The following is a 24,969-nucleotide window of genomic DNA, read 5'->3' on the forward strand; positions in this document are numbered from 1 at the left end:
CTGTGATCATCACACACACTCTGGCGCTTTCTGTCTGTGTATATGCGCAGGGCACGCACATGCACATGCAACGCTGTCAAAAGGTCACACAAGGCCCCAAACCTTAGTCCCAAAAGGGGGTGTGTGTGCCTGCATTTCCTCGCACTCCACACATCCCAACCTTGGGCGCTCTCTCTCTCTCTCTCTCTCTCACATAGATTCCCATTCAAAGCAACTGTATATTTTCTCTCGCCCCTTGTACCTTTCGCACGTGGGATGGACGCTATTGCCTCTGTGCTCATATGAAAACTGAAAGGGAATTATCATCGAGTAGATCGGATAATTCAAGTCCTCCACCTTTCCCCCCCCCCAACGGGAAAGAGAGGGTTAAAAAAAAAAAAAAGCGGAGAGAAGAAGCCCAAAGGAATCATTATCACCCGACAAAAATTTTCGTTGGTTTTTCTTTTTTTGCCCTATCTTCCTTATGGGCCACACACCCCACTTTGATTTATCTCGTTCTGCAATCGTTCCCGCTTAGCTTTAGGTCTAGGGCTACGTGGCGGGTGGGGGGGGGGGGAGAAAGTAGATCCTGCGTGGTCTCATAGGCGGCGTGGCAGCCAAGGATTGTCAGGGTACTAGGGTTATGTTTGTGAGAATGTTTAAGATCCCTGAACGATTGCTTCACGTATCACATCACTATCAGACACACACTTATCACGGATCCATGAGCCCCGATCTCGTCGTTACGAATGGCAAAGTTTCATATTACATGATTGAAGCCGGCAGCCTCGTCGCTCCCCCACATCGGCAGGATCCGAATTTCGTTGACCGAGAAACGAAGAAGGGTCCGGGAGATCGCGGCAGATTGCTGAAAATAGCGAGTGAATCTTTATCCACAAGTCGGCTCCATTCTAAATTGTGGGGTCGGAGAGAGAGACCCTGCACTCTTGCTTCATCCAACGCCCCCCCCCCAGAAAACAAAAAAAAAGGAGAAACACTGCCTTTTAATGATAAGCCTGACTCGCTGACAGATACCCAATGGCACCTCTTGGTCGGTTGTGTCGGCAGCAAAAAAAAGAGCCCTCTGGGATTTCCTCAACTACCCCTCACTTGGGAAAATCAGGATATTATTATCGTTCAATATAAAAGAAGAAAGTCAAACGCCGCCGCCTATTGGCCCTGTTGTGTCACCCGCACAGATATCGGCTTGCACCCCCCCCCCCCGTATCTTCCTTTTTGATTTCGCATTATCAATAAAGAATGCGTGACACCCACCTTAACCTTGCTATCATCAACCCATAAGAGGATGTGGGGGGGCTCGTGCACTTGGAAGGAAGGTTACGGAACAACAGCGCTTACTGTCACAGCATGACTCCCCTCTTTACTGACGACCTGGTTTTTTCAAAAGGCTGTGGTGGATTTCTTGTGGAGTGACACGCACACATTCTCTTTTTCTTTCCGTTTCGCTTCGCAGACACAACACACACACAGACACACACATAGCACGCCTTCTTTTGATAGGCCTTTTTTTTATTATTTTATTTTCATGCCTGTTCAATAAGTGTAGCCATCTCCTTTGTCCGTTCCACTGCGCGTTCAAAGCAAGTGCGCAGTGCACTCGACTCGATCGAATTGCCTCCATTCTTGCTGACGTGGCACACCTGACCACTACTGTCCATCACAACTGTCACCGTTTCCTTGGTGAGTGCCTCCTCTGCCTCGTTGGGATCCGATAACACTGCCATGGGTTCCTGGAACACGCAAAAGGTCGATGCAATGGGAACACGCGTCATCTGGAATACCGGCGACTTGTTGGATGCATCGGCCTCAACCACCATGGATTCCGATACTTGCGCTTTTGGCAGCGTTACTAGAGATGCATTTGGAGGGATGGTTTTAATAATAACCGGACTCTGACATGTGTACATTAAGACTTACGTTTTGAAAGTGCAGCAGTGAGAGCCAGCAGACTTGCGTCGAGGATGTTGCCATCATAATTTAGACACACGATATCGGCGTACAAGACCCATACGGCCTTGCCTTCCTCAATGCATAATGACTCGAGTGGGAACAAGTCAGAGCTTGGAAATAACATGGTTTTTAATGTGTGAGGTTTTCTTTCATGCGATGCTTCACTTGTTGGCTTGCAAAAAAAAGAAAAACCATACTTTGTGAACAATTGATGGATAAATTCGGATGTAACTTGGGCTTTTTCAGGAGGTGGTCCTGCACGGAACTTGGGTGAGCACATTGGTGATAATTCGACATTGGGCACTACACAAATGGAATTGGTTTTAGTGTTGGGGCAATTACAAAGACGCGTCTCACGGGCACGCGTTTGTAGCAGCCTACACAGAGAAAGAGAGAAATACCAAGATAGCCTTGATTGGGACGTTCCACGTGAGGTTCACAGACCTCTGCTTTGATACCACAGACAACGGTAGTACCGCCGAGGCGGACCATGGCGCTGGCATTGGCGGTGGAAATGGATCCGGTTGTGATTAATGTTTTGCGGAATGAGTCGAGTAGTCGGCCATCGGGACGGACACTGTGTTCTAAGAATCGGCGAAGATACTCGTGGGGCTGGATTCGGTGAAAGACTTCAAAGCTTTTTGAGGTAGATTCGAGAGGAGGAGGAGCAGTGGACATTATGTGAGGGTGTAAAGAGAAAAACGTGCTGCGTATGAGAGAGTCTGTGTTTTTTGGAGGAGGATAGGGGGGGGGGCGGAGTAACTTTTTTGCTGGGACGCATGAGGAAAGTGAGGATAAGCCACTCTGCGAAATTGCCATTCTTTTTTTTTCATATAACAAAAAAGATAGAGTGTGAAAAGATCGGCGGCGATGCTGATAGCTTTTCCTTTTCCCTACAGTGCTGTGTGTGTGAGAAAATAGAGGAAAAGTAAGCATGTGCACCGCTGCTTGAACAGAAAGGGGACGATGCTTGGCCACTTTCATGTGATCAAAGCCAATGGGGGATCGTAGGATTGCGTGATCTGGAGTAAAGGCATGATATGGGCACCCAAGGAGACAAGTGGTGTGGTGTGTTGCAGGCAACTTGGTTGGCTACTTGCAAGTTTGGGGGGGGTGGGGGTAAGGGAGGAGGGGGGGGGAGAGAGAGCCATCGGCTTGAGACGGAAAGGATTGAAAGCGAGACCCAGAAGGGGGGTTTGCCTTATTCGAGACAATCTGCCATCGATTTCTCGGTTGTTGCCCCGCAAGACCCCCCCCCCACCCCAAATTCAGTCAAACACTCCGCGTCCCATCCCGTAATCGGCTGCGATCAGTCAACACTGGCAGTTCAATCGCCAATATAAATACCAGCTGCTTTCCCAGCCCTGGTTTCCATTCTCTTCTTTTTTATCTAATATCCTTCTTCCCCACACACACTTTTTCACTCTTTCTTTCTTTCTTTCTTTCAAGAATGGCCTACCAAGCTGCTTCAAGTCTCTTGAGCCTCTCACACGCTACGGCTACTACTACTACTACTACTACTGCAACTGCAACAACAACACCATTGTCATCATCATCATCATCGCCACCCACACCAACACAACAGCAAAAGCGAGCCATCGCCGCCATCGACAAGGCCAACGTGCCCCGTCCCTACAAGTGCCCCATGTGCCCCAAGTCGTTCTACCGTCTTGAGCACCAAACCCGTCATATCCGCACTCACACGGGCGAGAAGCCTCACCAGTGCACCTTCCCTGGCTGTGAGAAGCGATTCTCCCGCTCCGATGAGCTGACCCGTCATGTCCGCATCCACACGTCGCCCAACAAGCGCCGTGAACGGAAACAGCAAAAGACCATGAAGCGCACTGCTCAACGCGCATCACACAAAGACCAGTCGTCAACATTCTCGCTATCATCATCATCATCATCATCATCATCATTATTGCAACAACCACAAGAAGACACCCATATGCTCGCCACAGTGGCCGACATCACACCTACCGCAACCCCCGTTCCTTCTGCCCCTTCATCGCCCGCTCTGTCAGCGGCAGATCAACATCCGTCAGACTCAGAGACCGAGTACCTCTTCACCCCAGGCAACTCGCCCACCATGTCGCCCCGCACACTCTCCCCAATGACTTCGCCAAAGATCATGTCGCAAAGCAAGATCGAGCCCTTGGAATGCAGTCGGTTTGGTCCGGTGTTTGCCCGTCCTGTTGTCACTGCGGGTGCCCTTCACAGCCATGACCACCACCACAAGCACAACAACAACAATAACAACAACAACAGCACAAGCTTGTTGGACCTCTTGGAACGACCCCCGCAGGCCCGCGTTCTTCCGCCTATTTTCACGGCATCATCCGATCAAAAGACGTCCTTGCCTTCGATCCACTCTGTCTTGCCATTCTAAAGCACCACGCTTGTCTATTATTTGCATATTTCATACATCCACTACTGCCACTACTACTGCTACTACTACTAGATCCAACTCGCTCTGACCCATCCTTCACCCGTGGCTCGCTCAGTACCTCAGAACATTCATTCTATTTCTTCTCATTATATACACATCTTTCTCACTTCATACTCTGTAACTTCATTGCTTCATTCTAAACAACAACACCCATATTTGTCATTACGGTATAGCTTTATTATAAACCCTTCTCTCTCCTTACTTGTACATACACATATATATATACATATAACATGCGTAAATAACTTAAAATACATCACATATGCCTCTATACAAACTTGACAACTTTTTTTTGTTTTTTTGCTGTTGAAAAGTATGCAAGCGCGTGGGGTAGCAGTGACCCAAACATTTTTTCCGACCCTCCCGAGTATAACAACGGAAATTTTCTCAAAAAGGAAATCGAACCGACAGGGCAGTGGTGCTGCAGCTGCAAAGGTTTGTTTTGTTTGTTTGTTCTGTGTTGACGGTTCGAGTGACTTGAAAATGGTTGAGGTGAGAAAAGGGCTCTCAAGATATCTGAAGGGTGGGTGGGGGCTGGTTAGTAAGTATAGACGATTCCCCCACTTTTGTTACCAAGGGAACAAAGCATTATTTTGCATAAACACATTGAAAGTGTGGGAAAAATAGCCATTCTTTCGTACAACACGCTTTCTCTCTTCCTTTTGAGTTTCTCACGAGGGTTCTTCATTTTAACCGTTTGTCAACTCCTCCCCCACCCACAAAAAAGATGATGTGTCAACGCAATAGTCGGAAGTACAATGGCCCAGTATTATATTGTTCGAGGCAGAGCAATCAGCTCATCTTTTACAAAGTGTCCGAGCTGGAAAATAGTCTGTATCAGTAACAACCCCTGTGGTACTCGCTGCGACCCGACAGCTAAACCAGCATCCACTATTTGGCAGCGGGAAAAAAAAAAAGTGGCTCGATTTTTTGTTCAAGAAAGGGCTTCCACTCTCTAGTCGTCGTCGTCACCGTCATCATCATACGACCCTAAAAGCATTTCTAAAATCGAGGCGCTATAAGCGGATTCGGCTAACCCATTAGCCAGGCCCTTTATGTAAGTGCTGCTGCCCGCATTTGTTTCCGTCTTTTTTTTTTCTATATTTTCTAAAAGTTTTTGCCCAGGGATGATCCCCTCATGTACCTTGTACAGACATGTGCCCCCCCCCGTAGATAAAAGCTCGTTCTGCTTTTCTTTTTTCGAATTGGAAAAATAATATAGAACCGGACTTTATTATTTTCTGTGTCGTTTAGGCAATTATGTCAGCATCAAAGTTTTATTTATTCCGGCATGGGCGGGGTTTCTTCAAGTCCACCCAAATCCACCCCCCCCCCTTGCAACTTGAAGTCTCTTTGGCTATGTAGGATTAAGTAATCAACAAAGTGGACACAATTCGGTTTACTAATTGGCATGTCGCGTGAGATGGAAAGGGGTCATAGAAACAAGGTTTCACTTTGAGAAACCTGTTGTCTCTTTCAAAGGGATGGATCAGTAAGCCAATGACTATTTGGGGGGGGGAGGAAAGGATCAGATTATTGCAATTAGCAAGAGTAAGCGCAATTGCTGCTGGTGGACAAAGGAGAGTCTATTTTCACGTGTTTGGCCTGAGCGTTGCTGTCGATTTACCACTACTCTTGTCATCCAACCCCGGAAGCAGTAGGAACGAAAAACAATAGTAGTGGAGGAGTATGTATTCTCGTTTGTGTGATGACAATGCAGAGAGATCGCTCCATATGGGGAGTGATGTGGGGGTGGGGGGCGGGGGAGAGACACAACCTAATCAATCACCCATGGACGTCTTTTCTATCACAGCAGCACCCTCCAGCTATTACATAGTAGTAGTCAGTAGCATCCAGAGACACAGCATGTGGAATAAGCACAGCACAGTCAACACGGGAAACGAGGATGGACCAGGTTGAAAAAAAAAAAAGAGATAAGCACCGGGCTGGTAGTAGTTATTATGAACAGTGATTAGATAGCAGCATTCACCAGAAGGATCGGATAAGTAAGCGCATATCTACTTTTTCCCCTCAAATTGATTAGCCGATCTCCCTGTCTTTCTCCTCTCCAGCTGCATTGCCCCCCACACGCACACACACAAATTATAGTAAATTGTCCGAGCAAATATATCGCTTCAACCCGATACCAAAAAAAAAAAAAGGCATGATCATCAGCCTGTACTTACTAAGCAGCAATTTGTTCGTCGTCGGCTTGGGTGCGACCATTGGTACAAAATAACTCTATTTCAGCATCTGTCATCATCATCAGCAACAAGTAGCATTCTTTCTAATATAATTAAAGAAAAATACTGACATGCAATTCACAGTATATCAACATGTGAAAGGAGCACAAGCCAGGTTTGGTAATAATAAGGTGTGTGTGCGTGTGTGTCCCATATGAAATTATAGCGAAAAATGTGGCAGCGAGCCCATAATTCCGGGTTGTTGCGGATCGTGTTACACAAGACAAACAAAAGAGCGTTTGTCACTTGTCCAGTTGAGTGGTTTCAACCGTAACTAAACTATCAAACAAACGCCACCCCCTTATTAAGTTCATTGGGCGTCAGCGTCCCAGTAGTCCGTATAGACATCCCCTTTGGCGTTGTGCGTCATAATGGCATCACAAATATAGCTGTATGCCTTATTATGGACAGATGACAGTACGGGGTCAGAGGCCCATCATAAAGAAGATGACTTTCTCTCCTCACTCATAATAGCGCATGTGGATAATTAAAGTGTTTTGTCGATTGAACCTTGTTGTGCTTCATTTGATCTGTTTTCATGGGCTCTAGAAGAGTAGATCTCAAAAACACTATTCTGTTCAACATATAAACAGTCTTGAGTAGCCGCTGGATGTAACCTTTTTTTCGTTTAATCACTACCAGTTCATCCAATATCAACAGCCAGTAATATCAGTAAAAGTTCATGAACTGCTGAACGATAATGGAATCCTTTATTGTTACACGGCAAAGGTTTGCTTGACATCTTCTAGCTATGGACACACCTACTCCTGCTAACACTCTATACATGTTAATCCTGTGCGTATAATAACATATTCTCTAATGTTCAGAATACTTAAATATATACATAGCGAAAAGAATGTCAGCATCAAGGCCAGTCAATTGATTGACGCCATATACGTAACTGCTGTCTATCTGTCATCTTTACAACAGTGACCGAGCAAATCAAGACATTCAACATTGTATTCATTCACACTCATTTACAGCACTAGGTACAGTAATTCACGTGTTTCAAGTACGAATTTTTGAAAACAAAAAATGTAGTAACATAACATACTATTTCTCCATCATTATCATCCTTTCTCCAAGTTTCAAAAGCATTTTTAAATCTGTAATATCCCGTTGTTGCGCATGTGTGCATACTGCTCTCGCTTCCAGTGCTATACGCTTTGGGGCTGTAATGAAGTGTGACAAACAGCTTGCATCCAATAGCTTTAACAGGTATCACAACATCAAGACAGCGTGCTCCCTGGGTTATATAAGCCGCTGCTGCTGATGAAGCGGGTGTCAATGGTCTTTTGGTCGTCATTGTTGGAAAGGTTCCAGGAATTATGATTATTTCTGTTAAGCGACGATCCCTATTGGAGGGATAGATAGTCATTTCGGCGCTCATTATCAGCTATCGCCCACGGTATGCAATGCCGTTGAAAGCGATCCATAGACTAAGTCCTTCTTGACCTATTGGTAAAGGTGACATGAGCTTCGTGAACAGTTCCGTACATTGACCGGATCAGTGGCTCAAGGCCAAAAACGTAGCCTTGGAGCGTTTATTATACGGGAAATCCTACATGGTTTAAAGCAAACGCATGTAGTCCAAGAGCAAACACACATTACTATCCCTACCAACTTTAATTGATATGCCATCTTGCCACCAATCAATGCACCAGTCGTGAATGGGATTACTGCTGTAAGAAGTCTTGTAGTGAAGAAGCTACTCGTCCCAACACACTTTGCTGTGGCATCTAAAGACAAGGCATAGTAAAAATAAGCGGTTCGTAATTTATACCAAAAGGGACTATATATTAAGCTAAGTGGGACGTAATGCACAGTAAACGGTGCTCTTAACGTACAGAAAAAGCAACCGCAAAAGAGCAGGACTTTTCTCTCGGGGTTTATTATTACATCATTGATTCGGCAACGGCAAGAAGTGTGCAAAGAGCCGGTCAGAGACACAAGCCCACATGATGTGAATTTTGCTGTGAAAACAGGCAACAGTAGGGGTAAATTTGCTGCGTCTCTCTTTTCTTTTTTTATTATCACATAACGAAGGCTCCGATCACGTACGCAAATAATCAAGGAAGCAAAGGTAGTCTAGGAATGAGGAATTCAGGAAGAGCGCGACACAGATCTTTCTTTTTTGGATAGTGACGAAGTTACGCGTGTGCCAAACCTTGAACGTTCCAACAGCTTTCCCCTGAAACGAAAACTATGCGCATTGTGACGCAGCGATTTGGCCATTTGACTTCGCACTTGAAATGCACAAAGGGATGGCGAGTGAACGAGGTGATCAATAGAGCAACAATATGCGCAAAGGTGTCAAACGTTGGAGGAAGTCATCGTTTGTAGTGTTATTCTTCTGATCGTCCCAAAGGAACTTAAACGCTGCTTTAAAAGAACGTAGAACCGCACAAAAACAAACGAACAGATTTACTATGTCAGCAGCAATGTAAAAGACTGAAGGATGAGTCGATTTCACTAGCGGCAGCGGATACTTATTTATGAGCGGGCCAACTTATCTGCAGCAGCACATACTTGGGATGGAGGATAGAACGTTAGCAGTAGCATAAACTGGGATGGAGGATGGAGGGAGGAGGTTATACGGCGTGGTTCAGAGAACTGTTGGCGGATAGCGTAGATGGTAAAGCAACAGTTGACGAGCACGGTTGAACATAGAAGATACCGGGTCTTTATCATATAGTGCAGCGTTGGGGGCATCTTTTTCCGCACACACATAACATTACGTACCACACACACAGTCAAAAGACAATATTAAAGTACTGTGGATTTGTCTGTGAACTACGCTATATACACACGCTGTTTGTCTTGTTGGGTGAAGGACTGTAAACTGGCTGCTGGGTGGATTGTGTTCTCACTGTTCACTGATGGTGAATTGTCTACCTTGTCAGTCACGTCTATTTCCGGCATTTACTGCTCACGGAAAAGCACTTCTTCCGTGAATCTACACGCTCATTCGCATTCGTGTCTTTGTATTTGCTTTACACGATGCCGTGCACGGCCCACTCACAAACAAGCGGCGACAGCATCGGAGGGTACAGCTCCGCATGGTGAGAGACACGTACCACTACCGCCGCAGCACATTTGTTTACTTGACCACCAAGCACACCCCCTTTCCTTTCCTTTCCTTTCCTTTTTTGGTGCTGAATCTTTTGTTATATCATAGTAGGCAACCCACAAGTTGAACAAGCGAGAAGAAATGTCTATATAAAGCGAGCAGTTTCGCTTTCTTTTTCTTCTTCTTAACTTTAGTTCGTTTTGGTACGGCTTTGGCTATAGTGCAGATTCACCGCTCTGTGCAATGACCAGTCCAAATGACTGTGCTGGCGATTGTTAAGACTCTTCAATGATTCGCTAGATTCAGTGGTCTGCCCTGAGGAGACTCTTGCAATGTACCAGTGGGAATGTGGACATGTACTCGGGCAAGTGATCGTGCACCTTCGGGTGCATGTGATGCCAACGGTATGTGGTGGGTTTTAAACGAACAGATTATTATTTACAGTATTAAGCACAAATAAGAAAATGATAAAAATCTTTTTCTTTTCGCACTCTTCTCATAAACATTTTACCGCTTTTTATTTTATTTTTTTTTGCTCACGCGCACGACAAGTTCCTTATTTTTTTTGCCCACCCACAGCTCCGTGCTAAACAAAGCGCAGAACAATGACAGACGACAGTAACACGATCACAACGCGCTTTATCACACTTTGGAAGGCACTTTGCACCTTTCTTTTTCTTACATTTCTGTGGTCGCGTAGTTCTGCTCGCGAAATAATCGAAAGGAAAGAATTTGTTGGGAGGGTATGGACTCCAGCAACAACGGCGCTTAAGGCAAGCTGTTCTAAGCTGAGAGAACCAGTTTAATGGTTTGTTTCGCTCGCCACGCCCCTTTCAACCCCTTGATTAACCGAAAACAGCCATGCTGGTCTATAATTTGACAATTTGTTTAAAGCTGCCCACATCCATCATTGCGGGAAGCTTATTTGCATAGTACACTTGACAAAGTTCTTAAAGACTATGCCGGGATACATTGATAACGCTAACAGGGAAAGGCGCACTTTTTGTTTTTTTTATGAACTGGGTTACTTCATGCTGGGGAGTTTGTGTGCTCATAAAGTCTTCTCTTATAAAGTTTACTGAATTGCTATCCCGTCATAATAGTTACAGTACTTAACGCAGCTAGTCGTTATTGGCTTTCAGCATTCTTGCATAAATACGATAGTTTAGGGGATCTGTTGATGTGCATCACTGGCCACTAGAAATAAGTAAAACTGCGTTGATCTCTTCTTCTCTTTTTATAAAGAACGACGCAACAAACCAAATGACTTTGTATTATGGATATCAAGGTACATCGTGCTTACAAAGTTTAATATGTAATTAGAATGATTATTGTCTGTTGGAAAAGTAAATGTTTGGCTTTTATTTGACAAGAATCTAGGACAAAGCTAAGATTTAACACAAAATCTTGGCAAGAAAAGCCCGGATCGCATTTTCTTGGTCAGGGTTGCTTTCATAGGTTATCATGATATCCTGTGCTCGTAAAATTTTGTCCGTAATAGCTTCTGATTGATTTTGATCATTGGCACTACCGCTATATTGAAGCAAGGACTCAACGTAAGCAGACATGAAATGCTCGACATCAAGAGCCGTATTAACCATTATAAACTCTTCGCGCACACGATTGGCTGCAGCCACTACGCTCCATCGGTTCGCAGGTGTTGTTTCAAGGTATTCATCGATTACCGCACTCACGGCACGGGCTACCCGAGAATCATACTGTTACACAAACTGTATGTATAGAGAAAGCAATATGTATGATGCCAGACTTACTGCACTCAAGAAGTACCGGCTTGTCTTTAAGCTCTTGCTTCGATGGTGCTGTCGCTGTTGCTGGTTATACGCATTATAGTAGGGATATATGTTTATTCGTTAGGACAAAATGAAAGAAAAAACCTTATATAGAGTCGGCGTTCAGGAGGGGCTATACTCACGCTGTTGTCCTTCATGAGTTTGTTGTAGTTGCTGTTGCTGGTTCCCGTCAGCAGCTGGAGTCGAAGACATTGGAAGAAGAGAAGTAAATTATTAGACCTTATCACTGAGCTGTTAGCCGGCTCATTATTAAAACTGGATAAGTTGCTAAATTGACTACTTTTTTTTTTCTCATGGTTCGTGTATTTCAGCGGAAGCACATAATGACGTAAAAGAAACATCGTAATAGACAATGCTTAAGTATTCGAGTCAATTTGCTGCAGTTAGGACTTGCATCATATAATGCCATTAAAAGATTCTTCTTTGTTGTCGTTACAGTGTTCTCAATAAGCATTAAAGCCTCAAGTGCAGTCATAGACACATCAAACCGGTGCATTATAAAGTCGCGGCATATGTGTCTTGGATTGGGGTACTGAAATGAAAAACTGCATTCTCCCGTATGCTGCCCCAGACATTTATCGCGTTGAAAGTTACTATACACTATCAATGAAAAACCAACCTGAGGCGATTGTTCCCAGCGGCATAGGCTGCTTATTAATTATGTAAAAATGGAACGAATGGTGCATAGCATCTGTATACAGATAATGGCTGCTCACTGTTGACATGTATGATATCACATATCACCTATACATTTTGGTAACGCCAACGAGCACAAAACTTATATTGTATGCCAGGAGCAACAGGGTCTGTGACAAGCTTTTAATGTATATAAATTAGAGACCACACCAGCACCGCTACTACGATCAACAACCAAAAACAGTATGATCGGCTCAACGGAATATAGGCTAGACGTCATTAAAATCTCTGTGAATCAGGTGCATGATGATGACGACCCTAATACTCAAACTGTTCGCGGCCACATGTGTTTCCTTATTGCTTATCACATATCCCAACATGTTATTGACATACTCCTGCTCTGAAACTTTATACAAAACTGCCAAGCATCCTTGGCGGTATGAGAGAGTTGAAGCTGCATGGCGGCCTTCTTTATCCGGGATGAAACTTGCAGATCAAATTGCATGCTCTCATCGCTGCCGCGAACCCCGAATGGGGTGCGTGATTGGCTCCAACCATTTGCCATAGTAACACGATGGCGCATTGATATGCGTTGTGCGTTCAAGCCACATATACGATACTCTTCTTTTCCCTCCAAATCACCTAATTACTTACAAGAGTATGTAATGACAAAGACTGGTTTTCTTTGGGGAAAAAGGTTTACATTATTAATTGCATGCTGAGCAAAAGAACAAAAGGAGCGGGACTGGAGGGGGCGTAACTTTTATCCCTTTTGATCATTTCGAACCGCTTCATTTCCGTTTTTCCCCTTGGGTGCTTTCCAATTACACTCTCTCCTATCCTTTTTATTTTTATTTCGGATACCTTTCGGCTCTTTCCACTCTTTCTAAACTTTTTCTTTTTGTAATTTTGCAAAATGTACCTTACAGTGAACAACAACAGTGACGAAGACTCGCCACCTGGATCACCAAACTCATCGTCGCCGCGACAACCGAAAAGCCGACCTGGCTCTCTTGTGGTTGAAACGTTGGGTGCCAAGACGTCTGAGACTAAGGACGGCTTACGCAAAATCAACAACTATCTGTTGAAACGAGAAATAGGTCGTGGAGCTTTTGGTACTGTGCACTTGGGTGTGGACACCAATACAGGGACCGAATATGTAAAGCCTTTCCACATGTTATGATGTTCTGTAATGTTCAAGTGATGCTCATTTGTTTCGTGTATGCATATTTGACCAGGCAATTAAAGAGTTTAGCAAGTCTCGTTTACGGCGAAAAGAGCAATCGGCAATGCTACGACGACCAGGTCCTCGCGGACGTGGTCGAGGGCGTATTATGGGTTTGGGCGTTGGTCGGTCAGCCTCTCCACTCAGCACCAATCCATTGGATCTTGTGCGAGGCGAAGTGGCCATTTTGAAGAAACTGAATCATCCTCATATGGTCAAGCTCTTTGAGGTGTTGGATGACCCGAGTGACGATTCTCTTTATATGGGTAAATCAACGGAATTGAGAATACACAAGAAAGAAAAGAGAAGGATATGAGCAGCATCAGAGAAGTCTCTTTCTTTGGATACGTTTTGTGGAAGGCAATGGACCGCTGCTTATTTGATGGTCATGTCTAAATAACGACGGTACTGTTTTTTTTACATGGTAGTGTTTGAGATGGCACACAAAGGTGTATTAATGAACATCGAGTCGGACAAGACCGCAACACCCTATACATCCGAACAAGCAAGACATTTTTTCAGAGAGATCATCCTGGGAATTGAATACCGTGAGTTTCTCGTTCCTCCTTCACACAAAAGAAAGACAAAGAAGCTATAAAGTTAGGTTAATTGGTATTTCTTATATCATCTCTATCTCTCTTTAGTACATAACAACGAGATTGCACATCGAGGTAAAGTATCAGTGTTTGCATGGTTCTGGTGATCGGAGATCTGTAACATATGTCTTTGCTCACATTCTGTTGTGACGAACGGTAGATATCAAACCGGACAACTTGCTATTATCAAAGGATGGTGTATTAAAGATTGTCGATTTTGGCGTTTCTGAGATGTTCCACAAGGGTGATGACCGGATGAAAAAATCTGCAGGTAGTCCAGCATTTATGGCACCAGAGTTATGTGTACCTAGTCATGGAGAAATATCAGGAAAAGCAGCAGATGTTTGGTCAATGGGTATCACGCTTTACTGTTTAATCTACGGACGACCTCCATTCATGAGCCATAATCTTGTGGAACTGATGAGCATAATCAGCAAAAATGAGTATGTATTAGTGTGTATGGAAGCTGCATAAGAAAAGGGAGAGATGGATGGATTGGAAAAGACAAGGATTGGACATTATTTTGACATTCTCTGCTGGTAAACAATTTAGAATCGAATACAAAGGTGATTTGGATCCTGATTTGCTCGACATCTTCCATCGATTACTGAAAAAGAACCCAGATGAACGGATAACTGTACCGGAACTCAGGGTAAGAAGCTGTCGGGTGTTGTCCCCATAGTTGAAAGGCAAAATGTTTCTCCGTGTAGAAAAAAAATTAAAGAATCATATGGCACCTTAAATAAGGTACATCCATGGGTAACGAAACACGATGAAGATCCATTGATCTCAGAAGAAGAGAACTGCCAGATGGTTGTTACCGAAGTTACTGAAGAAGAAATCAACAATGCTATCTCTAGCATTGCTAGTATATTTACTGTGGTAAGTTAACAAATAAAAACACGAAAAGTGAGTATGTGCATTGCGAAAATTTTTACTAATTTCATATGCTTTTCCATTCATGTGCTGACAGATGAAAGCAGTTAGCAAGTTCAAGCGGCATTCAAGATCATTATCACAGCATTCGCTGAATAAAATGATGGAAGAGGTCAAAAAGGCAGACAGTGAGAAGCAGCAGCAGTCTAATACCGAGAAACGACACAAGCCATCGCCAACTACTACTACAAGCTCTACGAATACTAGTGAAAAGGATGACAGCGACGTGGAAACGTTAAAAACGGATGCTGCAGCATTGAATATCGCTTGTTCAGAGTAATAAAAGAATAACGATGATCGACGGTGTTCGTGTGAAAATCATGTGGTTACTAGGACGAAATGAATGGGTTTGTTGTGCTTCGAGAACAATGGCATATGCTGGCAGGAACGATGGATATGGAGTAGAGCACACCGGGGTAAGTATATGTACTGCGGTGATCAATGAGACTTAATAAGGCTATTATGTATACCCGGAGGTCATCATTCCTGTACTAAAACTCGAGCTTTATCAATATGCATCATGTAATCTACTTTCGATGCATTACATGGCTGTCATGGTTGTCTGTGGTTTACATGTGCTATTGATGGAAAGCTTATTTTGCGACACACGTACATCAAGTCTATTCTGGAAAGTATTGTATAGTATTTGATGAGAAAGGCCAACGATTGTCCAAATGCAGAGTACTCAGCATCTAGTAATTACGGGATAGCTGCCAAGATGTGAAGAATTCAGTATCATTGTAGGTGAAGTGACTAAGTGCACACCATCCAGGACCCTTCGAGATAAGTGAAGAGAGGGCGTACCAAGAAGGACATTATCGAGTGAAAGATATCGAAACTGTGTTGAGAATTGTGTACGAGTCTCATGACAATCTTTGAAAGACGCTGTATGCTAATTAGCGTGTGTGACACACGCTCACACACAACACATCGTACACAAAAATTATGGGATAATCTGCCTCTCTCCTTTCAGCCTCATAAATCCTTGTCCTCTCTATACGTTCCTCCCCCCCTGTTTTTCATTTTGGTCCTACTAAACCGACCATGGCCAAAGGCTCACAGACTCTTTCCTCCAAGAGCAACAAAAACAGCAACACCGCATCTGACGCGAGAAAATCCGCGTGGCGGGGAATAGCCGTCAAACAAAAATCGCCCAGTCGACCCACGTCTCGAAAATCAGTCAGCAGCGTTTCGTCATTAGAATCCCAGCAACTGCTCAATGACAACTCATCCTCTCGTTCATCCTCTCGTCGAGATACGATTGACACTTTGCCGTCTTTGAAGTTAGAAAGTGTTCAAGAATACTCGACACCATTGACCGCTTCAAACAGTGCTAGAACCACTCGATCGCGTGAATCTTCAACAAGTGAATCATTTCAGGATGCTCGAGATGGGTTTATTATGCAGCAGCAGAAAATGAATGTGAACCCAGTCCATACGACGACAGCAACGGCGACGGCGGGTCTTCAAAAGAACAATCATTACCAACCCCAAGAGGCGATAGAAGAAGACGACGATGATGCGTTTTATTACGGAAGTTATTTTTTGGCGGATACACAAAGAACAGGAACAAGACCAGTGGCAGCAAAAACAGCAGTGGCAGCACCATCTCCACCGCCTCAACGCATAACCTCGATGACATACGGTGGACCGCCTCTGTTTTATGAGCCACAGCTTAGAGAAAAACATAAATCGCTACAAAGCTTTCAATATGGAAAAACAGCAACAACTGTAGCAGATGATCCAGCGTACACGTACAAAGAGGAATACCTCACTTTCCATGATATAGACGATATTCCTGCTGCAACCGATACTGTTGTAGGCATAGCAACATCAGAAAATTTGACAAGCGTTATTGCTGAGGAACCAGTTGGCCTGGTAACAACAACAACGACAACGACAACAAAGAACATCACAGCGGTCAAAAACAAGGAGGAACAAACATCTATTAAAGACCAAAAAACGCTATCGGCGAGCGATATGGATGACCATACTGATGTTGTTGGAGTAGCATTGACGACCCCGACAACAATTTCAACCCCACCAACGCCTGCAATGAGATATGATACCACATTTGCTGACAGCGCAGGCAGTAGTGATGACAAAAGAAATCATCAGCAAGAGCAGCCACTATTATTTTCATCAATTTCTCCTCCTTCTCCTATTACTACAGCGACTGCTGCGAATGCAGCCGATCCCCTACCTTCACTATCTACAGCACGTGCTTTGGAAGCTAATAATGATCAGCATCAAGATCAGTCTCCACCTCCGATGTCTCCTCCTTCTCCTGTTGTTCTTACAACTACAATTAACACCCCAACGACCATGGCAGCCGAGCCAGAACAGATAGCTTCACCATCACCGCCAGTATCAGTCGATTTACAACGAAAAGATGAGAAGCAAAATAATGATCAGCAATCGATACAATCGCAACCACCTATTATCTCACCACTGGAAGAAACAGCAACAGCAACAGCGACAACAACAACAGCAGCAGCACCCTCATTTGCTCCTGTGGAAGATATAAACCAGCGACGAGACTCTGTATCGACAAACTCGGTTTCTACCGTTGGCAGTGATGACCGTATCAAGTTTTCCGACGATCGACAAAGTCATAGCCGATTCGACTTCTTGCTCATGGCAGCCGAAGAAGATCCGGTGGATTTGGATATGCTCAAAGACAATGAGATTGCTGTGCAATCTGTGGATGTCAGGAACATTCACGCTAACCGACAAGGCCCGCGTGACCAAGAGGAAGCTGGTATGCCAAAGTGCACTTATATACAATGCTTGCATATAACGTTTTATATATGCTATTGTTAGATGAACCTGTTCGAGAAGGGATGCGGCTTGTATTTAATAACAAATTTATGAGGGCAAAGGCAAAATTCCAGATGCACGCAGCCACGTAAGTAGTTGTATCTGGATCTGGTCTTTAGGTCCATAAAGTCTAGGAATTCATTCATCAACAAGTCAAACCAATCTATGATCTCTACATTCTTTTATAGTGATCCACTCCATGGTGTTGCATTGGGTGTCATTGCTACAATCAAAGGTATGCATTAAGGATAGAGTTATTATGGCTGGAAAATTTGCTGTATGATTAGTGACAATACTAATATCTGTTTCTCATGGATTGAACTTGATATTAGCCATGATGGTAATTTAGATTTTGTTGTGGTAGAAAAACCAACCTTATTTCCTGAAAATGATGGATTACTATTAATAGACTCATGATCAAACGGACTTGGATAAAGCCATGAGCACACTTGCATCCGCTTATACCATTGCCCAGGCACAAATCGATGCTGTTTCAGTCAAACGATCACTCAAGGATTCCTTGACCCATTATTTCTCAGCATTTATGGTGAATAAGAGTATCAGTGATTTTGGACCCCCAGCTGCTCCAGCGCCGACTACAGTATCTTCATCCGGAATAACCAGTACGACTACATTCTTATCCAATGGTGTATTACGTGCGCATGTTATCAAGGCCGAATGTTCTATGCTCATGGCAGTAATGCAGTTGAGTCGAGAGAATGTCGTTGATTATTTAAAGTGCGGATTAAATTTACGCCGAGGTAAAAAAAAACAAAAAAAAAAGGGCACAGCAGATAATTGTATACTGTACACTTCTTCTAAACATATGATGTGGCAATGTAGCTTACAAAAGCTATGTAATTGTTTGGCAAGAGTACAAACGGATGGGACAAGAGCATACCAAGCACATGGATCGAGATACTGTATCTGCTGTTTATTTTGGCATTGGATCAATACATTTGCTTATCTCTGCTCTACCGCCTAAGATTTTGAAAATATTCTCATCTTTTGGGTTCACAAGTGACAAGGAGCTAGGTCTCGTGCTGTTGAAACTGTGTCTTGAAGGAAAAGGCATCCGATCCCCTCTTGCTGCGATCATGTAAGGCTTATTCTCGTTTATCTATTATCAATCCACTATCTTAAATGGAAATCTGTATCCTGCTGTTGAGTCCTTCCCCTGCCGATACTTCCCTAGTCCCATCTTAATTCCATCTTAATCCCACTGGGCTTTCAATTACCAAATATCTGTACGACTTATATTCCAACGCGAGCTAAATATAATGTTATTACTATCAACAATAGGTTACTATCATACTACTCTATCCTCACATCATCAGTGCCACAATTGTATAGCAGGGAACTTGCAGGACCGGCAGTTGAATGTTTGCTAGAAGCACAAAAAAGCTTTCCGAGCTCATGCTTCTTTTTGTACTTTGCAGCCAGGATAGCACGGATTGCAGGAAACTTGCCACTATCGCTCCAATCCTTTTCATTTGCCATGGACGCGAGCCGAAGCGAGATGATGGAAGTGGCGATGCGACATGTGACATCATACGAGATAGGGTGGAATCATGCACTGCAGCTCGATTGGGAGAGTGCTGCCAAAAATTTCGAGGACTTGGCCAAAGAGAAGTACAGCCCCCCCTTTTGCATGTATCTGGTAGGCGCTTGCCGCGAAATGCTGGGACAACGGACGCAAGGTATACTTGCTTTTGCAGAGGTGCGGCAGCAACGCATCAGCAACAACAAGAGCAACGGGAACAATAATAGTAGCACCGGTAGCTCAAGCAGCAGCAAGGACCAACAGCATCCACAGCAACAACAACAACACTCGCCTCCGTCGGCGTACATTGAGTCGTATGTTTGTAAAAAAGTAGAGCTTTTCCAAAAGAGTGGGTACCAGGTAAGCTTTTTCGTGTATTATGTGCGAAAGCTTTGGCATATGACATAGAAAAGGATAATGTCGGACAGATACACTAAAACATAGTACGTGTATGTAGGATATGGATATCAATTTACCCATGCTCGAGCTTATGTGTATCTGGAATGCATTTGAGCAAATGGAGCAGGGAGCATTAGAGCAGTGTCTCGAAATAGTTAATTCGGCACTTAATCATATCCATGAACGGGAACGACGTGAGCTCAGCATCCGTACCCAGGAACTTGCACCATCTGCGTCCCCGCCGGATTATTATCATCACCGCGCCCTTGTTCTTTTAATCAAAGCATCGCTGTTAAATGCCTTGCAGCGACATAGTGACAGTATCCCGCACCTCAATTGGATCATGGATAATAAGGAGGACTTATCATATGAGACAGCGGCTTGGATCATTCCATTTGCTTATTGGGGTAACATATTTTGTTTTATTTATTTCGATAGAAAAAGAGACAGCGACAATACTATTGGATTACTAACTGCTGAGTGCTACTATTGTAATTTAAAATTATGCATATCTATCTATCTATAACAGAGGCGGGAGTCACAAGCTGGGGCTTGGGTAACTATGTGAAGGCTCGAAAACTATGGCAACAAGGTCTTTCATGCTCCAAATACGATTTCGAATATAAAATGGCCATCCGGTTCAACTTGGCTTTGTCAAAATGCAACGATGCCGGGATTGGGCCTGTCGAAAAGTCAGCAACCGAGAAAGTGTTAGACATGCATGCGCAGAAAAAGGCAATGTCTGTCGTCCATCCTATTAATAGATAATCTGTTTTTGATAATACATACAAATCTTATTGCTAGTACTATTTTATACATATTTTCATCATCTCTATGTCTACCAAGACTGTCATCACTATAATATAATAATGTTATTCTGTTTCAGTAGTACATATTTTGTCTGGAGGCTACAATAATATGTAGCAGCAGTGTATAGTAGGCTAAATTGTTGCTATTGTTATCATTTCTTCCACCGTATGTATACCCTTCACAGTCAGTACGAACATTTACAACTTTGTAACGCTGATGTGTCTATTATGTACACAGTAGGTATACTAATAAATGTATTGTATATACCTAGACGGAACAACAGGCAAGAATGCGGGTCACTTGAGGATCTCAACTTCCGCTGTTGTTAATCAAGTGATTTATATTGATAGAATATTAGACCTTTCTACTACGTAGACGTGGTGAAACGGAGTGAGCGGAGGACGCTGAAGGGATGAAATGAGGGGCCAGCGCGCAAAAAAAAATAGGGAGCTAATTTTTTTTTTTCATATAAGCTCACGAATTTGGCTGAGAATGCACGCTTTAACTGTTACCCGTAGTATGTAGCCAATGAAGACTCAATGAGACATTCCCTATCTGTCGTTTGTGCATATAATATATTATCTTACATTAGAAACCTTGTATGAATGTGTGGATGTAGAGGAAGAAGAGTAAGTTCATTCGGAGCCAGATAATATCTGCTCGGCGGGTGTTAATGCATTAAACTTTCTGGCGACAAACAAAGGTGAGATCGAAGATGGCGACGTCGTATGTTGTGTTTTGAACTGTTATGCGTACTACCGCCTCTCTAACACTCTCCGCCCTACTCTCCGCCTAGAACACACACGTCGACCGCCTCCATCGGTTTTCCCTCTTTTTCAATTGCAGCATCATCATCATCTGCTTTTACTAAGGAGTTTGTGACAGGATCCCCTCGCTTATCCCTTGTTCATTTTCAAAGAGGCGACGATGTTCAGCCCATGGCGGTCGATGCAAAACCCCACCGAAAAGTAAACCAGGGATATCATGCATCACGGATAAAAAAAATTTACGAAAAGCAACAACAGGACCCCAAGTGTCATATGTACTTTCTATACGGCGATGTCATCCTTTTGTAAATTAGCTTTGCATGGGAGGAGCAGGTATGCTCATGTACTGAAAGGAACAGGAACAATATAGAATTCACGGATATCGCATTATTTCTATCAGTGTCATTCTTCGATTTGCCTATAAGAAAAGATTAAAACTTTTTTTAGGGTACAATATCTTTTTATTAATTGTTATCGTTATGCATATTCGTCAATATCAGCAGCATCCGCATCATAATAATTGTCGTATAAGCATAAGCAGCAGCTATCGTCGTTTTTTCAGCAACGAGTTTAGCTGGCGGGATGAAGGGTGCATGTGGAGGCTCCCGAAAACCCCAGCATGCCAAAAGCAACAGTGGCATTAGCAACAACAGCAGAAACAGCGATCAACAGCAGTTCCCTTTTGTTCCGGTCAACCATCTATAAATACAAGCGGCAACACGAGGTGTTCCTCAGATCCCTTTTTTTCTTTGTACTTCGCTCCCGGTCGATAATCTATTCTATTACTATTACTGCCACTATTGTCACTACTACTCCTCAGCTGTAGTGTATTTTCTTGTAATTTTTTTCGCTCCTAATATATCTTTATCTTCTCTTTCAAATCTTTTATATTTTGTTTTTTCCCTTGTAACACGTTTCTACAAAGACAATATGCGAAACATTATCACTACCGTTGGACTCATGCTTAGCAGTGCTTGGATGATGGCAACAGCAGCTACCACGGACGAAGAACAAGCTCAACAAGGCACTGCAGGTGTTATGATGTACCATCAACCGTTTTCTTCCGCAACGAGCAATGGATTGAGCAAACGTCATGCTCGAGGAACTTGGTACGTTCCTGGACATCTAGGATGCAATACTGACCACAAATAAGGAATACGCTAACTCTTTCCGTATTAATCAAGGTACGACGGCAAGGACTTGAAGAATGCTGCTTGCTACGGCCATAATGGAATGCCATCGTGGGACGCCACAATACATGACATGATTGGTGCCATGGTAACGCTTTAACTTTTCACGGCTATCACTATTTCCCAATTGATCAAAGAAAAGAGGTTATCAGCTTCTGTAATCTTTTTCTCCCCAACAACCCCTTGCCACGCATCATCGACAGTAATGATCGCGCGGCAGGGTCCTTCCCTATTCAACATGCAATCACATGATGACCTCCTTATCTTTTCGTCTGTATATCTGTCTAACCATTATCATCATTGATTTTCATATTATTTAGGCCATGGCAGACCACGAGCAATGCAACAAGTGCGTGGAAATTACCAACAATAAATTCCGTGAACTGTCTGCCACCATCATGATCGTCGATAAATGCGCCGCATGCACAAAGAGTAAGGAGAGCCCACGCAAGCAGAATATTCAAAGTTGTACATAATGGTAGTAATATAAACCTTATTAACATCAAACTATGCATGATTTGTAGAGAATTGGATCGACCTTTCTCCAGCTGCATTCGCGAAACTTTCAAAGCACGGCGATCTCAATATCGGTGTCCTTGATATCAGTTGGAAAACAGTACCGTGCTCCAAGGTGCATGGCCATCTACCACCCAAAAGCGAAAGAAAGGATGGTAATAGCAAGAAGATCCATCATGGCTAAAAGAAGTTTGGGTTTTTATCCATGTTACCTGCACACGAAATATCCCTTTAAGCTTTTGCTTGTTTCTACATAATCGCCCATATGTCGGGAATTAACCACCACTGTTATTATCTTAAATCAGGCAAATGCTCTTAATCTTTTTCTTTTGGCCTTACTCCTTCTTCTTCCTATACTGCTGACTATATCCAAGCTATTACTGATATTTTTTATACTACAGCTCTGTTTAATTGAAGTTTTCTTCTTTTCTCTCTCTCTCTTTTCTTCATTATGTTAAAGAAGTAAATAGCATATAATGTAATCTACACTTTTGTTTATCTTTTTGTACCGATACACAGTTTCTCTTTATAAAAAAAACCTCTCGATTTAAAATGATTTCTCGTCAAGGGTAGTTATGTATATCAATGATACTCTAGTTATATCAAATACGAATGGTGTTTTTGAATTAAACTATCTATGTTCAAGACTTTGTTTCCTTCTTTTGCTGGCTTGCAGCTAGCTACGGTAGTTCCTTATTTACATATTTCATCACGTCAATAGTTAGTTATCATCGTCATCTATGACTGCATTGGCTACATATTGCAGCCCACCTCGTGAGATGTACTTATACTTAAAGGCTGATTATAGAAAGCAGAGACGCATAAAAGTAAATGTGTAGAAGTATACGTTATCTTTGTGATTTTAAGTTGGTCCTCGCCTGGTCTTCATTAATTAACTGGTTTTCTCAAAATGTAGTTTAGGGCAAGTAATCATCCGACACAGTCAATGTTCTTGGTAATACGGGCATTGTTACATTAACTTATATTGTGTTATTTTATTAATACATACAAGTTTTCCAATATGCCATATGATGGTCTGTGTACTTTCTGTTTGTCTGAAAGAAGTTTAACACCATTGACGATCTCAGATAAATTCGTAGCTGCTATTATCTGTTGTTCTTGATCGCCGAGCAATAAAGTTTCGATAGCAGCTTGCCGTCCTGCATGATTGCTTGATGGTTTGTTTTCGCTTTCGATATCCAAGTACGTATTCTTGAAGCTGCTCGATGAAGTCTCGCCGTATTCAACGGAATCCTCTTGCTCTTAAAGTGGTATAGGCGACCGAAATATTTCATCTAATGCTATCATTGAATGTTCACCGATCAATACTGAGACGATCCTGTGGCTGTACATAACGTGCCACTTCTGATAATAGTGTCAGAAATTGCTTCTTTTCGGCCACAGCACCCTCTAAAAAAAGAATAAGTGTCCTGCTTTTTGCCTTTAAGATAGTGCGACTATGATAAATAAATAAAAAAATACTCTGGTGATGGCGTCAAAATTTGTGGGGGACAGAGGGATGAGCCTTGTTGGTTACTTCGTAATGGTAGCACATATTGTTGTTGATTTTCTTCATGCAATATAAAACTGAATGGCTCCGTCGTGTCATAGTGCTGTATTATATGACCGCTCGTCATTTCTGGTTTCTTATATAAAGTTTTGGGCTGATTAACAATGGTTTTTCTTCTGCCGAGAAATATCAAACATATGGTTGGCGAACATATTATCCACTTTCCAGCCATTGGCTTGGCGTTTGGCAGGGTGTTCTCCTTAAAGAGCACGTAGTAATCTTTATACGCTATTGATTCGCCTTTGAGCTTTTATATATATTTGTTGTAACCAACATCAATGCTTCTTGGCGTACAACACAGCGTACTATGAACTTGTCCTGCCTAATCAAGTTGAACTCTTTACCAGAAGACAAATGCGTTGTCGGCAACTCGCCCAGATCAAACAATGCGCCACTAATAACCTTTCAGGTCGTCGACAATGTTTTTTTATTTTCCAA

At 43.1% G+C, this 24,969-nt stretch overlaps 8 protein-coding genes across 8 annotated transcripts; 6 read left to right on the plus strand and 2 right to left on the minus strand.

Moving 5' to 3' along the window:
* The first annotated feature begins 451 nt into the window (after positions 1 to 451).
* On the plus strand, positions 452 to 1,443 carry BDB00DRAFT_392061 (uncharacterized protein). Its single transcript, XM_053117209.1, has one exon. It carries the CDS (start codon positions 623 to 625, stop codon positions 1,217 to 1,219), a length of 597 nt encoding a protein of 198 aa, XP_052984858.1. The 5' UTR covers positions 452 to 622; the 3' UTR covers positions 1,220 to 1,443.
* Positions 1,444 to 1,515: 72 nt separating this feature from the next.
* On the minus strand, positions 1,516 to 3,053 carry BDB00DRAFT_798595 (ribosomal protein S5 domain 2-type protein). The gene is made up of 4 exons (XM_053121626.1): positions 2,352 to 3,053; positions 2,148 to 2,253; positions 1,918 to 2,060; positions 1,516 to 1,849 (listed from the first exon to the last, which is right to left on the minus strand). The coding sequence occupies exons 1-4, from the start codon at positions 2,932 to 2,934 to the stop codon at positions 1,524 to 1,526; spliced, it is 1,158 nt and encodes a 385-aa protein (XP_052984859.1). The 5' UTR covers positions 2,935 to 3,053; the 3' UTR covers positions 1,516 to 1,523.
* Positions 3,054 to 3,484: 431 nt separating this feature from the next.
* BDB00DRAFT_744991 (uncharacterized protein) lies at positions 3,485 to 4,339 on the plus strand (the record flags this gene model as incomplete). The annotated part of the gene is made up of 3 exons (XM_053118521.1): positions 3,485 to 3,761; positions 3,891 to 4,147; positions 4,190 to 4,339. Coding segments are annotated over 3 exons (684 nt in total), but the record flags the coding sequence as incomplete, so codon positions are not given.
* A 4,468-nt stretch (positions 4,340 to 8,807) lies between these two features.
* On the plus strand, positions 8,808 to 9,205 carry BDB00DRAFT_798602 (uncharacterized protein). The gene is given in 3 exon segments (XM_053121627.1): positions 8,808 to 8,922; positions 8,936 to 9,040; positions 9,172 to 9,205. 2 exon segments carry the CDS (start codon positions 8,848 to 8,850, stop codon positions 9,038 to 9,040), a joined length of 180 nt encoding a protein of 59 aa, XP_052984861.1. The 5' UTR covers positions 8,808 to 8,847; the 3' UTR covers positions 9,172 to 9,205.
* A 3,870-nt stretch (positions 9,206 to 13,075) lies between these two features.
* On the plus strand, positions 13,076 to 15,196 carry BDB00DRAFT_867228 (kinase-like domain-containing protein; the record flags this gene model as incomplete). The annotated part of the gene is made up of 8 exons (XM_053126321.1): positions 13,076 to 13,318; positions 13,398 to 13,650; positions 13,813 to 13,932; positions 14,029 to 14,055; positions 14,141 to 14,423; positions 14,533 to 14,632; positions 14,728 to 14,862; positions 14,954 to 15,196. The coding sequence occupies 8 exons, from the start codon at positions 13,076 to 13,078 to the stop codon at positions 15,194 to 15,196; spliced, it is 1,404 nt and encodes a 467-aa protein (XP_052984862.1).
* A 2,195-nt stretch (positions 15,197 to 17,391) lies between these two features.
* On the minus strand, positions 17,392 to 18,075 carry BDB00DRAFT_798639 (uncharacterized protein). The gene is made up of 2 exons (XM_053121628.1): positions 17,925 to 18,075; positions 17,392 to 17,824 (listed from the first exon to the last, which is right to left on the minus strand). Exon 2 carries the CDS (start codon positions 17,710 to 17,712, stop codon positions 17,419 to 17,421), a length of 294 nt encoding a protein of 97 aa, XP_052984864.1. The 5' UTR covers positions 17,713 to 17,824; positions 17,925 to 18,075; the 3' UTR covers positions 17,392 to 17,418.
* BDB00DRAFT_798640 (uncharacterized protein) lies at positions 17,392 to 20,931 on the plus strand. Its single transcript, XM_053121629.1, has 10 exons — positions 17,392 to 17,824; positions 17,925 to 17,971; positions 18,069 to 18,076; positions 18,146 to 18,497; positions 18,580 to 18,835; positions 19,039 to 19,639; positions 19,737 to 20,085; positions 20,208 to 20,671; positions 20,760 to 20,771; positions 20,839 to 20,931. Exons 1-8 carry the CDS (start codon positions 17,703 to 17,705, stop codon positions 20,444 to 20,446), a joined length of 1,974 nt encoding a protein of 657 aa, XP_052984863.1. The 5' UTR covers positions 17,392 to 17,702; the 3' UTR covers positions 20,447 to 20,671; positions 20,760 to 20,771; positions 20,839 to 20,931.
* Positions 20,932 to 22,001: 1,070 nt separating this feature from the next.
* BDB00DRAFT_798648 (RlpA-like double-psi beta-barrel-protein domain-containing protein-containing protein) lies at positions 22,002 to 23,514 on the plus strand. Its single transcript, XM_053121630.1, has 4 exons — positions 22,002 to 22,364; positions 22,440 to 22,533; positions 22,766 to 22,877; positions 22,970 to 23,514. The coding sequence occupies exons 1-4, from the start codon at positions 22,186 to 22,188 to the stop codon at positions 23,143 to 23,145; spliced, it is 561 nt and encodes a 186-aa protein (XP_052984865.1). The 5' UTR covers positions 22,002 to 22,185; the 3' UTR covers positions 23,146 to 23,514.
* Positions 23,515 to 24,969: the final 1,455 nt, after the last annotated feature.

This window comes from Zychaea mexicana (assembly GCF_025766255.1).
Source record: "Zychaea mexicana strain RSA 1403 chromosome Unknown BDB00scaffold_4, whole genome shotgun sequence".
Classification (NCBI taxonomy): domain Eukaryota; kingdom Fungi; phylum Mucoromycota; class Mucoromycetes; order Mucorales; family Lichtheimiaceae; genus Zychaea; species Zychaea mexicana.